The sequence below is a fragment of the Trichechus manatus genome, unplaced genomic scaffold, assembly GCF_000243295.1.
Source record: "Trichechus manatus latirostris isolate Lorelei unplaced genomic scaffold, TriManLat1.0 scaffold00067, whole genome shotgun sequence".
Lineage (NCBI taxonomy): Eukaryota > Metazoa > Chordata > Mammalia > Sirenia > Trichechidae > Trichechus > Trichechus manatus.
This window is the reverse complement of record NW_004444003.1, coordinates 13,073,926-13,089,374: the sequence shown is the minus strand read 5'-3', so window position 1 is coordinate 13,089,374 and position 15,449 is coordinate 13,073,926. Positions and strand designations below refer to the sequence as shown.

The 15,449-nt window shown below is 42.3% G+C and overlaps 1 protein-coding gene across 1 annotated transcript in view; it reads right to left on the bottom strand.

Annotated features, from left to right (window-relative positions):
* IL2RA (interleukin 2 receptor subunit alpha) overlaps positions 1 to 13,492 on the bottom strand; it is a 59,345-nt gene extending 45,853 nt beyond the window's left edge. Inside the window, exon 1 of the mRNA XM_023734408.1 lies at positions 13,079 to 13,492. Coding sequence (XP_023590176.1) covers positions 13,079 to 13,142 — 64 coding nt within the window. The 5' untranslated portion in view covers positions 13,143 to 13,492. The remainder of the gene's footprint in view (positions 1 to 13,078) is intronic.
* Between the last annotated feature and the right edge of the window lie 1,957 nt (positions 13,493 to 15,449).

Here is a 15,449-nt window from a genome sequence, read left to right as displayed (position 1 = left end):
CAGTGACAGTGAGCGTGCAGAGAGTTTCCTAATGTTAAGAGATTTTTAAGGGCTGGAATCTCCAGGAGTTGGGGCCTGATTGGGTACGTGGATTCAGTGAAAGGGAAGAAACAGGATTTTGTCCAGGTTTCTTGGGCGATTGGGTGGACAGCGGTACCAGTCACTGAGACAGGAAATATAAGAGAAGGAGTAGTCCTGGGGGGACAGTTTTGTATGCACAGAGTTTGAGAAGCCTGCTGAGATATCAGTGTGAAAAGGTCTGCTGGGTCTTTGGCTATGTGGATTAGAAGTATGGCATGTAATGTTTATTGAGTACCTACTATATCCTGGTTACTTAAGACAGGCTATCTTATTTAAAGTCCCTGACTGGTACAAACAGTTAAGCACTGGGCTACTAACTGAAAGGTTGACAGTTGAAACTCACCCAGAGGTGCTGAGGAAGAAAGCTCTGGCAATCTGCTTCTGAAAAGTCACGATCTTGAAAGCCCTATGGAGCAGCTCTACTCTGACACACATGGGGTCACCATGAGTCAGAATCAACTTGACGGCAACTGTTTTGGTTTTTTAAAAATCTTATTTAATCTTACAGCAAGTAGGGTATTTATTATTCTCACTTTATACCAATAAAAACCAAGGCCCACAGAGGTTTAAAGAACCTGCCTACCATCAGCTCTCACCTAGATTAAAAAGCAACACCTTTTAACTTTGCCCCTCTCTGCCTCCTGTCTTGTCTGCCTTCCACCATTCTTCACATTGAAGCCAGTGCCTCTAAAGCACAAGCTATCATGTCATTTATTCCCTGCCAAAAATGCCTCTGTGGTGTTCCATTCCTCTCAGGATTTAGTCTAAATCCCTTTACATGGCAAGGCCTCCATGACATATCTCATGCCCCAGCCTCAAAAATCTCCACTTTCCACCTCACATCCGAACCCTTGGGGCTTGAGGAACTATGTGCTGGTCTTGGAACTCACCATGTCGCTTGTCTTTGGCCATCTTATTTCCTGCTTATCCTGCAGGCCTCCCATTAGTTGTCATTTTCTCTAGGAAGCCTTCTGGAAACTTCCCCAGCCTGGGTTTTGAGGCATTCCTCTGTACTCCTAGACCATCTTGCCATTTCTTCACATGGCACTTACCATACTGAATCCATTGTACCCCCAACCACCTTTCTATAGCCTGCAGAGAACAGATCCTCAAAGACAGTTTAAAGGAAAGTCCGAACTAGGATTTTAATTCAAGCTTATCAGACTCTTAAATTCAAGAGCCCTTTCCATTACCCCAAGATACTTTCCAGTTGAGAAGAATTCCACTAGATAGATGAGATTTGCAAGATTATTTCAGTAAGTGGGGAGGGTGCCCAGAAGAGCCAAGCTTTAAAATCACAGGTGAGGAAGTTATGTTTGAAGTACAGGAGAAGACCTGCAGCTGGGGTGCATGTTATTGGACAGGGGACTTACGTGTTATTACACAGCCCAGACTGTCAGGCAGAGGAGACTGCAATGTGCCCTATGGGCCATGGAGAATGATTGGAGTTCTTGGAAAGGGGAAAGGCAAAATCAAGGTTACTTTTAAGGGAGATTAATTTGGGGTTGGATCAAAGCATAACAAAATGAAACACTGAAGGCTTGCCTAAGATATCCATGGGAATGAACGATACCTGCCGACAGCTTCCTTCCTTTGAGTGCACGCAGGAAGAGTTACCATGTGTACAGGGTTGAAAGCATGGTTTCTGGTCAAGCAGACCAGCTCCATCACTTTCTTGGGCAAGTGAGTTACTGCTTCACAATCTCAGTGACCTCCGCTGTAAAATAGGAGTGATAATAATAGTAGTACCCATCTCACAGGGTTGTTGAGAGGATTTGTTGAGATAATAGATGCAAAGTACACAGTGTGGTTAAACGCTCAGCAGCTGCAGTTATATTACTGTGATGTGATGATGAGGAAGGCAGAGTGATTTGGAGGCATTGGCACGCTCTGGCCCGCAGCTCCTCTGCACTGTTGTTGGTTGCTGCCAAGTTGATTCCGACTCATGGCGGCCTCATGTTTGCAGAGTAGAACTGCTCCATAAGGTTTTCAAGGTTTTGAACTTTTTTTCTTTTTCTTTCTTTTTTTTTAAACTGCCAACTTTTAGGTTAGTAGTTGAGCCCCAACTGTTTGTACCACTTAGGGACCTTAATGTACGTAAAATGTTTAGTACCTTGTAAGCGCTTAAAAAGTGTTAGCTGTGGCTGCTGCTGCTGTTATTAACATTGAGTCCAAACTTCAGGTCAGAATGACTCCTAAGCTAACTGAGCCCCCAGCTTCTTTTCTCCAAGTCTCTCACCCTCAGCTCAGTGGCATCACTAGGGTTGGTGTCACCCAGTGGGGTAACTCATGGTGTCACCCTCCCATGCTAATTACCACAATAAACCCATCCCACCCATTGCCGTCAAGTCAATTTTGATATTGTAGCTAAAACACCAAAAAACTTGACAAAATCAGCAATTATAAAAACATGGCAGCAATGAAAATAATAGTGAGTGATTGCAGCAAGTTCAGACAAAAACATGTGATTCGAAGTATCATTGTAATTGGGTAATAATGACAGCCCTGACCAGAGCGCATTAGAAGGTTCAAAAAGTAAATTAGCATAGAGTTTTAGCCTTGTAGGTGTATCTATGTATGTAAGCTGGGCTTACAAAAAATGTTTTTGTTGTTATATCTAACTACAGGGATATTTTTATAAACAATAATAAATTTCTGCTGAAACACTGCACAAAAATTTTATAGACAGTCATTTTGGTGTCACCTCCTCTGACAGTGTCACCCAGTGTGGTCTGCATCCCTGTACCCCCCTAGTGACACCACTGCCTCAGCTGCCATCCAGGCTAGACTGCATTTGCTTTCCTGCCCTGATTTTTCAAGGCTGTGAACTTTTGGAAGAAGATCACCAGGCCTGTCTTCCGAGGCATCTCAGGGTAGGATCGAACCACCAACCTTTAGGCTGGTAGTCGAGCACTTAACCATTTGCACCACCCAGGGACCATTCCTCTGCACCAGCTCATTAAAAACTCGGGCCAGAGAAGCGAAACTCAGGAAGAGGGAAAGTGAAACTAATGGGTCTGGTGAGTAAAAGGCAGTGAAAGCCAAAAGTGAAATAAGTGCCAAAATGATTGAACATCAAGAGCTTAAATGTTAACCCTTTGCGGTCTCCGTGATCTCCTGTGGGTTAGCAGGATGTCTGAGGAAATTGCCCTTTTATTTTAAAAAAGGGGGGATTTTTTTTTTGGTTGCTGTTTGTTTTGCTTTCCACTTAAAATAATGAGTTTTCTCTTTACAAAGTTCCTTTTATTCTAAATCAGGTTCTTTAACAGAGGTGTCTACCACAGGGCCGGAAGTAGATACCACACCAGTGCTCAGCTGGGTTTGAAGGTGCTGCTCGTTTCATCAGAAGGGGAAGCCTACTGAAAGCCTGGCCCACAGCCACGAAAAGTGGTCAGATAGGTGTCTCTTTGTAAAGTAACCGTACCCCAAAAACTCCCGGGAAACTTACAGAGCTCTGGAACAGGAAGAAGCTGACGTAAAAATATTTGGGGACTTCAAACAAGAATTTAGAAATGATTGCTTTGTTTTTTAACCAGCTGCCTGTTGAGTTGACTCCAACTCATGGCAACTCATGTGTGTCAGAGTAGAGCTATGCTCCATAGGGTTTTCAATGTCTGACTTCTCAGAAGTAGATCTCCAGGCCTTTCTTCCAAGGCTCGAACCTCCAACATTTCGGTTAGCAGCCAAGCACGTTAACAGTTTGCACCACCTAGGGACTCGTCCTTGTTCTTTACTAGGTAACGTAATAAACTGATCTTTCTCTGAAGAGTTGGACCACATTGCTTCTAGGGGATCATTTCATAAAACTAAGTATATTTTTAAGGAACATTGTTGTTTTGCTTCTAAATACATAATAACTTAAGCTGGACTAAGGAGGTTCATTCATCAGTTCCTTGGAGAGGTCATGGACGTTAAGGATGGGTCGGGCATGTGGCAATTGCTCGTTATTGTCTATAAATAGTGCTTCTGCAATACTTGGAGACCTTGGAAGCAATCAAACAGCTGTTCTTGAAGGAAGTCAAATACTTCCATATAGAATGATTCCATGATCTCTGTAAAGGAGTTTCTTAAACAAAAGAAAATGCCAGCACATCTTCTGTCTCTATTATTCTAAATTCAAAATTAGTGGCATTTGATTTTAATAATTTTATTACTTTATAATGACAAGGCAAAGCCCTCAGCTCTCCTCTCTCTCCCAAATGTTAGTGTAAACATGAGGCAGTTGTTGATTTCACATGTGCTGGGTCTTGCAGTGTTAAGAGCCCAGCTGCTAGCCAAAAGATCGGGAGTTGAAATCCACTAGCAGCTCCTTGGAAATCCTATGGGGCAGTTCTACTCTGTCCTACAGGGTCACTGTGATTCTGAATCGACTCAGCAGTAATGGGTTTGGTTTAGTTTGGTTGGATCTTGCAGTACTCATGCACGTCTGTGTGTTCCATCAATTGTCTTCAGACTTCTATTTTAGCATCTAACTTGTGTTATAGCTTTCTCTCCTACTAGACGATGAGCTCCTGGAGAACAAGGACTGGATCTTACTTGTCTTTGTATCTCTAACCCTGTATCTGACACATAGTAGTTGCTCAATAAATGTTTACTGAATGAATGAATAAACAAAGGAGTGAACAAACGAATAACTGGAGGTCCTGCCCCCAAGCAAGATTGTCCCCAGTCACCTCTGTTCCCACTTCCACCTGTCACATCCACCCCTTCTGTTGACAATACTACCGGAGCAACTTTTTTACTCTGAAAAACTTCACAGGAGAGAAAACTCCCACCTCATGCTTTAGAGGCGCACACCTATCCTTGACTTTGTTTTTTACTGCTGAGAGTAGAGCTAGCAGTGGAGCTTCTGAAGGAGGTATCTATTTTGGTCCCAAACAGAAAAGAGTGGGTGATTCCGTGGGCAGAGATGGCAATTCCTGAACACCGGATGGTGACTCATGCCCAGACGTGCTCAGAATTTCCTCTGTTTTGTGGGCTGCTGGGGCAGACTTGAGTCGACTGCAATGCTTTCTTTGAAGTATAGTCAAATGCAAGAAAGACACCCAAAGCTGCTCTTTGAGGGTAGAAGGAGGACTGGAGGGAAGCAGCAGGATGCAGAGAACCAAGACTCCAAGGGCCAGATGTAGCTTTAAGGTCCTACAGAGGCCAATTACTCAAGTTGATTAAGGAGCTGCTGTATGGCCACGGGGAGTCCATGGATGGTGAAAACAGTTAACAGGCTCAGCTGCTAACAGAAAGGTTAGAGGTTTGAGTCTACCAGAGGCACTTTGGAAGAAAGGCCTGGCAATCTACTTCTGAAAAAAAAAATCAGCCATTGAAAGCCCTATGGAACACAGTTCTACTCTGACATGTATAGGGTCACCATGAGCTGGAATTGACTTGATGGCAACTGGTATATGACCATAGTGGCTGGGGTACTGTAGGCACAGTTACTCTTAATTTATGCATAGCCACAAGAGCAGTGTAGTATACTTTATAGCATACTTGAACTTTTTAGAAAGCAAAAAAAAACTTATTTATTAACACAGCATGTATATCTTTGACCTTTAGCAGCAGTTTAGAATAGTAGTAAAGAATGCTGGTTCTGGAATTAGATTGTTATTGTTGCATGCCATCGAGTTGATTTTGACTCATAGCAACCCTATATGACAGGGTAGAACTGCCCCATAGTGTTTCCTAGGCTGTAGTCTTTCCAGGAGCAGATCGCCAGGTCTTTTCTCCCATGGAGCAGCTGGTGGGTTCAAACTACCAACCTTTCAGTTATCAGTCAAGAGCTTAACCACTGCGCCATGAGGGCTCCTTGGAATTAGACTGCCTGGGTTCAAATTCTAGCCCCTTCCAGGGTGTGTTACATTGGGAAACTTAACTTAAACCTCTGTAAGCCTCCATTTTCCAATTGTAAAATGAGACCAAACTTAATTTGAGGATTAAATAAAGCAATACTGTGTTTTAACATAGTACCTGGAAGACAGCATATATGCAATAAAGATTAGTTCTATTATCATTAGTGTTTAAAATGCTTCCTGGAACAAGGCTTAAAACAAACAAGCCACAAGGGGGAAAATATGGTATTAGCATCACTATTTGGACATGGGCTGGTTTTACAGTTCACAGCTTTGCTCATCTTTCTCTGTCACTTATAGGAGATGATGTCCTATCGGACCCTTGTCTATTTCCCTTGCTCTTTAGGTTAAAGGAATCAACTGCCTCCTAATAACTTCCTTATTATTATTTTTTTAAAACACGCTGCTCTTTCTTCTTCCTTTGGGAATAACTACTCAATTGCTCCTAGTCTTATGACACCAGACTGCTTTTCCTTTGTATCCAGCTTGAGGGGAAAGACTTGCAAACGGACAGAAAGCAGCCCAGCAAGCACGTCTGACTAATCTGGTCTATGTCTTCACCCATGGGCAAGCCTGCCAGTGGCACAGGAAGGGAGATTTCTAATCAGTATCTTGCTCCTTCCGCTCCTTCTGTTCCCTCCGCTCATCTTCCTCCCAGCATGGTGACCTTCTGGTCAGCCCCGCCAAAGCATGTTACCCAGTTTGGTGCCTTACAGTTTTCTGCTGCCTGAAATTCTTCTGTACTCAGGATACCTGGTCCTAGGTCGAGAGCTGCAAACAGACCCGGGTCAAAAACCCCACTAATTGTGTGGGTGAGATACAAAAGCGGGCAGTCAGGATGGCAGCTCTGTGGTATGTGCTTCACTAGAGCTAAGTCTGGGGTAAAAATCGGATGTAGGGAAATAAGATCCAGGACTTCTTTGATTGTTGCCAGTTGCCACCAAGTTGACTGCAGCTCATGGCGACTCTGTATGTGCATCATAGGACTTTCAGTGGCTGATTTTTCAGAAGTAGATTGCTAGGACTTTCTTCCAAGGCACTTCTGGGGGCACTTGAACTTCCAACCTTGTGGTTAGCAGCTGAGGACATTAATGGTTTACATCAGCTAGGGACTCCTCGGGGTATTTTGTTACCCAGTGGATACTGGTGATACAGATTCAATGGTCCGTCATGTCAAGGAATCTATCAGAGACCAGTGACATCTGTAGACACTGGAGGATTAGCGAGATGAGGAGCACTCCAATTCTTTTCGTCTGAGCAAAAGTATTAGTGGTTATCACTTGAGTGCTAGCCTTTTTGGGCCTCATGTCACTCAGCACACACAAAAAATGTTTATATATATGAAATATGGGTCATTTATTTAATTGTCCTAGAAGCGCCTTGGTTTTCAGAGCTGGTTACTCATGGAGCATGGTCAATGTATGTAACTTTAGCAAAACCAGTAGTAAAGACTGCCCTTCAGCCCATCTCATGATATTCAGAAGCACCATTCAGAGCCAGCATGTCCCAGGGCCATCTTCTCCAAGAAGCCGTTCCTAACTCTCTAGGTAGGATTGTACTCCCTGTACTGACCACCTGCGGCATTCATCAGCTTTGTCACATACAACTTTGCAATATTTAATCTTCTGTCTTTCCAAGATTTGTTTTCCATTTTAGTTGCAAGTTCTGATTCAGCAGAAGCAAAGTGCATTTTTTCTTACATCACAGACTTGCTACCTAAAATGTGGTCCATGTACCAGCAGCATAGGCCTCATGTAGGAGCCTATTAGAAATGGAGAATCTCGGGTCCTGCCCAGACATTCTGAGTCAGAATCTGCATTCTAACAAGATCCCCCAAGTGATTTGTAAACACTTTAAAATTTGAGAAGTACTACACTCAGGCACTGATTTGTAGTGAATAGAAATGAATAATGGGATCAAACCAACCGTGGAAATCATTGCTGTGTCTCTCTCAGCTGGTAGCTTTCAGTCCTAACTGCATCTTAAATCATATGAAGAGCTTAAAATAACAATGTCTGTTTCTCATCAGAGATTTTTATTTAATTGGTCTTGGTTGGGCTTGGGGATCATTTTTTAAGGCATCCCAGATACGCATGCTAATATGCAGCTGGTGTTGGGAACCGATGCTCTACACACATTTCCCAATGGGACTTGCATTCTCTTCTTGATGGATGCAAATCTCAGAATAAACTTAAATCAGTTAAAAAACAAAAAAAAAAAAAAAAAAATCAGAGTAATCTTAGAGTGGAAAATACCTAAAATCCCTAGAGACAATTATATTACTGTTTTCCCCTAAATGAGTGATTTACTTGAAAGGCAATGGGGGATTCAGTGATGGGTTGTTGACTCATTGACTAACACTGTTGGCTTTCCCTTGGCAGGTCCTCAGAAGAGGACTTGCTCAGCATATGTCTCATCTCCATTGTTAACCACGAGCAAGCAGTTTGAGGGCAAGGACTGTAACCTTTTTCATCTCTGTAATCCTAGTATGCCATTGAATCAGCCATCGAAAACCCTATGAAGCACAGTTCTACTTCTGAAACACAAGGGATCACCATGAGTTGGAATTAACTTGATGGCAACTGTTTTATTTTTTTTCCTTTCTCACTATGGAATGGTCTGGTATAAAGAGAAGAGAGATAGGTTTCCAGTCACACAAGACCTGTCCTGAGGGAAACAAAGGCATTGAGGGTAAAAATTCCTGAAATAGGCAAACATACAGCAGAAGTCCTCAGCAACGGTTGGTGGTGTTTTTGTCTTGACATCTACAACTGCAGCGGTTACGGAAGCAGTGGGTCATGCGTGAGCACAGTACAGTGCCTTTTAAAAGTTGGAAATAACCTACAATGAGATGTCAGGCTTTGGTGCTTTGACACTCAAAGGTCTCTGAACCCAGACCCTGCCTTGTAAATCTTAAGTTTGGAAAGTTTTTCATCCAAAAGTACCCCAGCTTGAAAATGCCTTTTAAGCAGAGTTATTTTATTTCCTTTTCAGAATTCTTAACACAGAGTGATAGAACAGGAAGGGGATTTAAAGATCATCTAGGCCAACTTTCTCATCTCACAAGAGAGAAACTGAGGCTCAGAGAGGTACAGCAGTTTGTCAAAGGTCACACCCTTCTCATGTCTTCTCTAAAGTTCTCCAACCACATTAGTTAGGAGGTGCCTTGGCACACTTGCAGCTTCCTGCAAGGTTCAATTTCCTTCTAATTCTGCTCCCCACTGATCTCAGGTGACTTCCTAAGGGAAATCTCTGTTTACTTGTGAAGTTCCCACATTGGGAATGAGTAGAGCAGGGAAACTGAATACCTTGAATGGTCATAGTGCTGAGGCATAGCCCTACTAAATGGTTATTATAGCTATTATAGGAATGACTTCAACAAGAAATCACACATAAGAATATCCAAGCCTTTAGCAAGTGAATGCCAAAAAGTCCAAGGCTACTTCTCTTTGGAATGAGTACGTTTAAGTGGTAGATTTGTGGATCCCATTGACAGTTCTGTACAAACATCTCCAGCTAACTCATTAATGAAGTTGGTTCTATTTGTGCCTCAGTTTTCTCAAATCTAAAAGGGAACATATGTACAAGTGATGTTTAGCACTGCCTCCTTAAAACATACAAGGAGCCCTGGTGGTGCAATGGTTAAGTGCTCGGTTGCTAACCAAAAGGTCGGTGGTCTGCTCCACAGGAGAAAAGACCTAGCATCTGCTGCAGCGAAGATTATAGCCTAGGGAAATGTATGGGGAAGTTCTACTCTGTTGTAAAGGGTCATTATAAGTCAGAATTGACTCAACCGTACAAAACAACAATAACATCTTAAGACATACAGTTTTAAAGAAAGTAGTGACTGTTTTATAAGATACTTCCTATACTCACCAAAGCCCTACCTCTCCAAGGTATATCTTGAAGATAAGCAAGGTAATAGTAGTAATAATACTATGGACCAGATAAATTGAATGCTCAGATGTGAAGAGTTAGATTTTGTGTTTTAATTGTCATTAAAACACAAATGTGAGGGTGGGAAATTCCAGTGTAGGCAGCAGTCTTTACAAGAAGGGATAATTAGACAAAAATATCATCTTCATAGGTTTCCGCACTTTTTTTTTTTTTGAGTCTAGGAGCTGAAGATTTGATCACAGAATTCCTAGAATGAAAGATGATCAAGGGACAAATAAACTCTCAGAATTTCCACGATTCTGAGAAAGGTAGCTTCGATAACGTGCCGTGTTGGCAACATCAGGAGAATTCTCTTTTTAACCACATCCCAGGACCCAGTAATATAGAGACTAAAAAACAGCCAAGTTGTCTAATACACCCCCCTCCCCCCCGCCACCCCTCGCAATTTTAAATGGTGGCTTTGGAAATTTTCAGAATGAAAATCTGCCTTATGAATCAGCTAGAAATTGCATCTGTTGACAGTCTGTTTTATTTCGTTAGAGAACTTCCACCCCTTGAGGAATAAAAAGAATTGTTTATTTAAAGACTGGACCCCTCTTGGATGAAAAAGCCTGAGATGAGATTATTTCTTACCCTGGAATGGTTCCTAGACCACATGTTGAGCCCAGAAGCTCAATCTATTTCATTCTCTTTGGCAACTACGGTTCTCATTTGTCTCTTCATTGGACCATTTCAAAGACTTTAGGCCATGTCTTAGGAGTCCCTGGGTGACACAAACAGCTAAGTGCTCAACTACGAACTGGAAGGTTGGCAGTTTGAACTCACCCGGAGGTGCCTCGGAAGACAGGCCTAGTTATCTACTTCCAAAAGGTTACAGCCATGAAAACCCTATGGAGCAGTTATACTCTGCATGTGTGGGGTTCGACGTGAGTCAGAAATGACTCAATGGCAACAGGTAGTTATGCCGTGTCTCTGTGCATCTAATCTCTTAATACTCTATGACATCTTCATAAAGCTCTGACCCTGTTTTCAGAGTGAACAGAATGAGCACAAGCCAGAGGGACCTGGGTTTGAACCCTCACTCTTCACTACCTATGTGACTTCTGAGCTTTGGTTTCTTCATCTAATGGGGTTCATGACATTCATATTGCAAAGTGGTTATGAGGATTAAAATAAGACTTATCTGTCTGTCGCAAACAAGATACTCTATAAATGGTAATTTTTATTCTCTAGTAGTTCTTTACTGGCTACCAAATAAGGTTTGAAAATGTTTGACTTGCTACGCAAGGCCTTGTATCCTTCATTTGCCTGTCTTGCCTTTATAGTCTTAATTTCCAGCATCTCCACATACCTCTTCAGGGCTGGTAGCACAGCAGACCACTTGCTGTTCCCTAATGCACTGTTGATGGGGACGGTGGTGGCTGAGTGGTGGTTTAGTGGTAGCATTCCTGCCTTTCATGTGGGAAACCTGAGTTTGATTCCCGGCCAGTGCACCTCATGTGCAGCCACCAGTCAGTGGAGGCTTGTGTGTTGCTGTGATGCTGAACAGGTTTCAGTGGAGCTTCTAGGCTAAGACAGACTAGGAAGAAAGGCTTGGTGATCTACTTCTGAAAATCAGCCAATAAAAACCCTATGGATCACAATGGTTTGATCAGCAACAAATAGTGGGGATGGCGCAAGACCGGGCAGCGTTCTGTTGTGCGTGGGGTTGCCATGAGTAAGGGGCCAATTCAATGGCAGCTAACAACAACAATGCATTGCTGGGTCTTTGCTCCTATGGTCTGTCTCTCTCCCTCTCTGGAATCTCCATTTAGGGCCATACTACCAGCCCCTCAAAGCTCTGTTTGCATGCCTCCTATAAAGCCTTCTCTGATAGCTCTAGTCTCCCATATCTCTCCCCACATTCCAACTTGTTATTATATCTATGCGTTTCTCCCCCTCACTATGTTATAAACCTCTTAAGGATCAGGACTGTGTCTTGTCCATTTTTGTATTTCCTATAATGTTGAAAAGGGACATAATATGTACCAGATGTATTTTTGGAGAATTGAAGTGAAAGAGCCACATGTTATCTCCACTTGCACCACTGACACGAGAGACCATTCCACTCCTCAGATAAAGTTACCAACGCTAGTAATAACATGAGATGTATTTCCAAGAGATAGGGCATGATTAACTGCAGAGATTTTGCTGTTCTGGTTTGGACTGACTCCCACCTTGGCAGAGATCCTGTGACAGCTACAGCAGAAATCACATTAAAAGCCTTCCAGAAATCAGCCCAGCTTTAATTTCAAAGAGAAGAAATTCCTACACCTGGGTCAATACATAGCCCAACATAACTGGGCCACTTCCGCCACACAAGCTAACAAACTCCTTAAAGCGTTGTCATGTTTCGCTTCTTAACAAATTTTTTCTGTAGCCAGTTGATAATTCCTAAACAGAAGGACTAAAAATTAAGGATATGCAATTATAGGCTTTCATATCTTATCTGTCTTCCTGAGTAAGAAAGGGAAGAAGTTATTAGAAAATTCACATTTAATTAGGAAGAGTGGTTTGAGGTAGAAGCTGGTGATGTTTTTTATTTCTTAAAAAAAACTTTGAGAAAACCCATTTGAAAGGATGAAGTTCAAAATTTGCATATGTATGTATATATACACACACATATACACATAGAAACATAGGAAAAAGTAATTTCCTGAAAGTGATGATCCTTAGATTTCCTAAAATTTCTACAAAATTGCAGTTGTACTTATAAAGAGCTTCCTAGGTATTATTTCCTAAGGCAGTAAAAGCAAAGCATACATCCTTGAAGCTAAACTTTTTGGACATCTTAAATTATCCCAGTAAGAGTTACTGACATTTCAGGTACATTAACCTGGATTCAGAGAGATTCCTAATAGTTTTTTAGTATTTTCTTACAGCCAGTGAGTGCAGTGGAAAACAAAATTAACTGAAGAATAAAAGAAAATTTCTTGAAGAATCTGCTCATCAGTATCCTGTCAACATTCAAATATCATGTCTTTTCATTTTTCAGAAAATTAACCATCAAGCACTTTAAATGACAGACAGCCTACAACCATCCCAAACTAGCTTTACAGATTAGGGACCACTGAGGCATAAAATGAGACCCCATGGGTCATGGACATGCCCTTCCATGAACTTTCTACTTAGTTGCCCTCTGCTTGGTCTGTGGCTGGGAGATGTAACATCCATCAGCCTTCTCAAGATTCCAGAGGCGTCCCTCGGCTCCTTACCTGCCATGTAGCCAGTTACCATGGTGAACGTCAATAATCCGCACACCAGCAAGCTTGGCTCCATCTTCCTGACACGTGGGACTGGCTGCCTACGTGGGAGCAGTGAAGAAAAGACGTTTTTCTGCAGAATGCTGGGTTCGCCTGTCAGCCTCTTTGCATCCTGCTGGGAGGGTGGGGAAGAGAGGATCAATCCATTCAGGCTTTCACCCTTGCTGGTCCATCTAGTCTCTATTGTAACAGTCAAGTGTTGCTCTCTTTAAGTATTAGAATGGTTTGCTCAGCCAGGAAATCGTGCCTGCCACTCTCTTCTTTGGCCTCAAGTATAGGAAGTGGCTTTTTGATGACAGTATAGTTTGTGGTAAGTTTTCAAACCAGGGTTTTTTTCAAGTTCAATTGCTGGGAGGTGTGGGCTGTGTTTGGTGAGATGGATTGAGCTTCATTTCTGAATCCTTTCTGCGCTTCACCCAGAAAAGGAAAGGGAGATTCCCCTGCCGTTGAAGGAGAAGTGAGCAAGCACTTCTTGGCAGTGGTCTCATCTGGCTTCTCATAAACTGACGTCACCATAAAATGAGATCCTTCCTCAACTTTGCAGCTCCCTGTGGTGTCAACAAACATCACACGGGACACAGGAGCAAGGCCATGCCAAGAGTGCGACAAGGAGAGCCTTGGCCATAGGCGGACATTTCCTTAGGTTGTCTAACTATGTTGTTGCTGTTGTTAGCTGTGGTCAAGTCAAGCCCTGTGACCACCATGCACAAGGGGATTGGACTGTTGTGAACCATAGCGTTTTCATGGCTGATCCATAGGGTTTTCCTGGCTGATCACCAAGCCTTTCTTCCTAATCCATCTTAGTCTGGAAGCTCTGCTGATACCTGTTCAGCATCATAGCAACGTGCAAGTCTACCACTGACAGATGGGTGGTGGTTGAGCTTGAGGTGCATTGACCAGGAATCAAACCTGGGTCTCCTGCATGGAAGGCAAGAATTCTACCACCGAACCACCACTGCCCTCTGTCTGACCATAAACCAAAACAAAGAAACAAACAAACCTGTTGCCATCAAGTCGATGCCAACTCATAGCGATGCCATGTGACAGAGTAGAACTGCCCTGTAGGGTTTTTTTGGCTGTAATCTTTATGGAAGCAGATTGCCAAGCCTTTCTTTCACAGCACCAATGGGTGGGTTTGAACAGTCAACTTTTAGGTTAGTAGTCGAGCACAAATCATTTGTGCCACTCAGAAATCATACTTAGATCCTTTTAAAATGTCTAATAGGCTGCAAGGCTGGGTCTCCAATATTCAGTATCAGCTGACTGACCGATATTCAGAATTCGTGAATAATCTAAGATTTGAAATCGGTACAAACCATAATCATTTCACTACGATGTTCTGGGTTCCTGAAAGTGATTTGTAATTTTATAAGATAGTTTGCCTCCAGGTTTGCCTTTCTCTAAAGGAATCATACTAAAAGTGGGCTTTGGTTTTAAACCTTGGACTTTTTTTTAATAAATGAAATCTTGCTGATTTATTTAATTATCAGAGCTGTATTCTGATTTTTATGAAATCATTGACTATGTTTTGCTATCTGGAAGTTTGTGCCCATTAGGAATCATATAGTTATAGTAAAAAAACAATTTTAAAAATATCAAAAAGCAAATAAAGGTATTGGCAAAGGAAGACCACCTGGGAAACCAAAGCAGGTCATGGTTCCAACACGCATTGCCCACACCCCTGACATAGCCCTCTCAGAAAGGCAGTAACTCCAAAAAGAGTCTTGGGGTTCTAAAAATGAACTGAATGGCCTCCAGGCAAAGTACCAGAGTTTGCAGACAAAAACAGCGATCTTTTTCCAGGGGCGGGGGTACTTATGAAAATGCGAGATTATCTTTTAACATTCCTGAGCAGATATAATCTCATTGCTAGAAACATTTTCAGCTGCAGCAATTCCTGTTACCCTCAGGGCCTGTCCCAGTTATTAAGCTGGAGATCTTTACTAGCTATTGTTACCATTGTATAATTTTGAAAAAATCACAGATTTACTGGAAAATTGGAAGAATAACACAAATAACTTTTTTTCCCTAAACCATTTTGAAAGTAAATTGCCAATGTGACTTTCTATCGCCCCTGAATACTTTGATGTGTATTTCCGACAAAGAAGAACATTCTCCAGCATCACTACAACTATAAAAATTATGAAATAACATTGATGCATTAAACCCGTTGCTGTTGAGTCAATTCCAACTCATAGCGACCCTATAGGACAGGGTAGAACTGCCCCATAGGGTTTCCAAAGAGCAGCTGATGGATTTGAACTGCTGACCTTCTGGTTAGCAGCCATAGCTCTTAACCCCAGTGCCACCAGGGCTTCGTTGA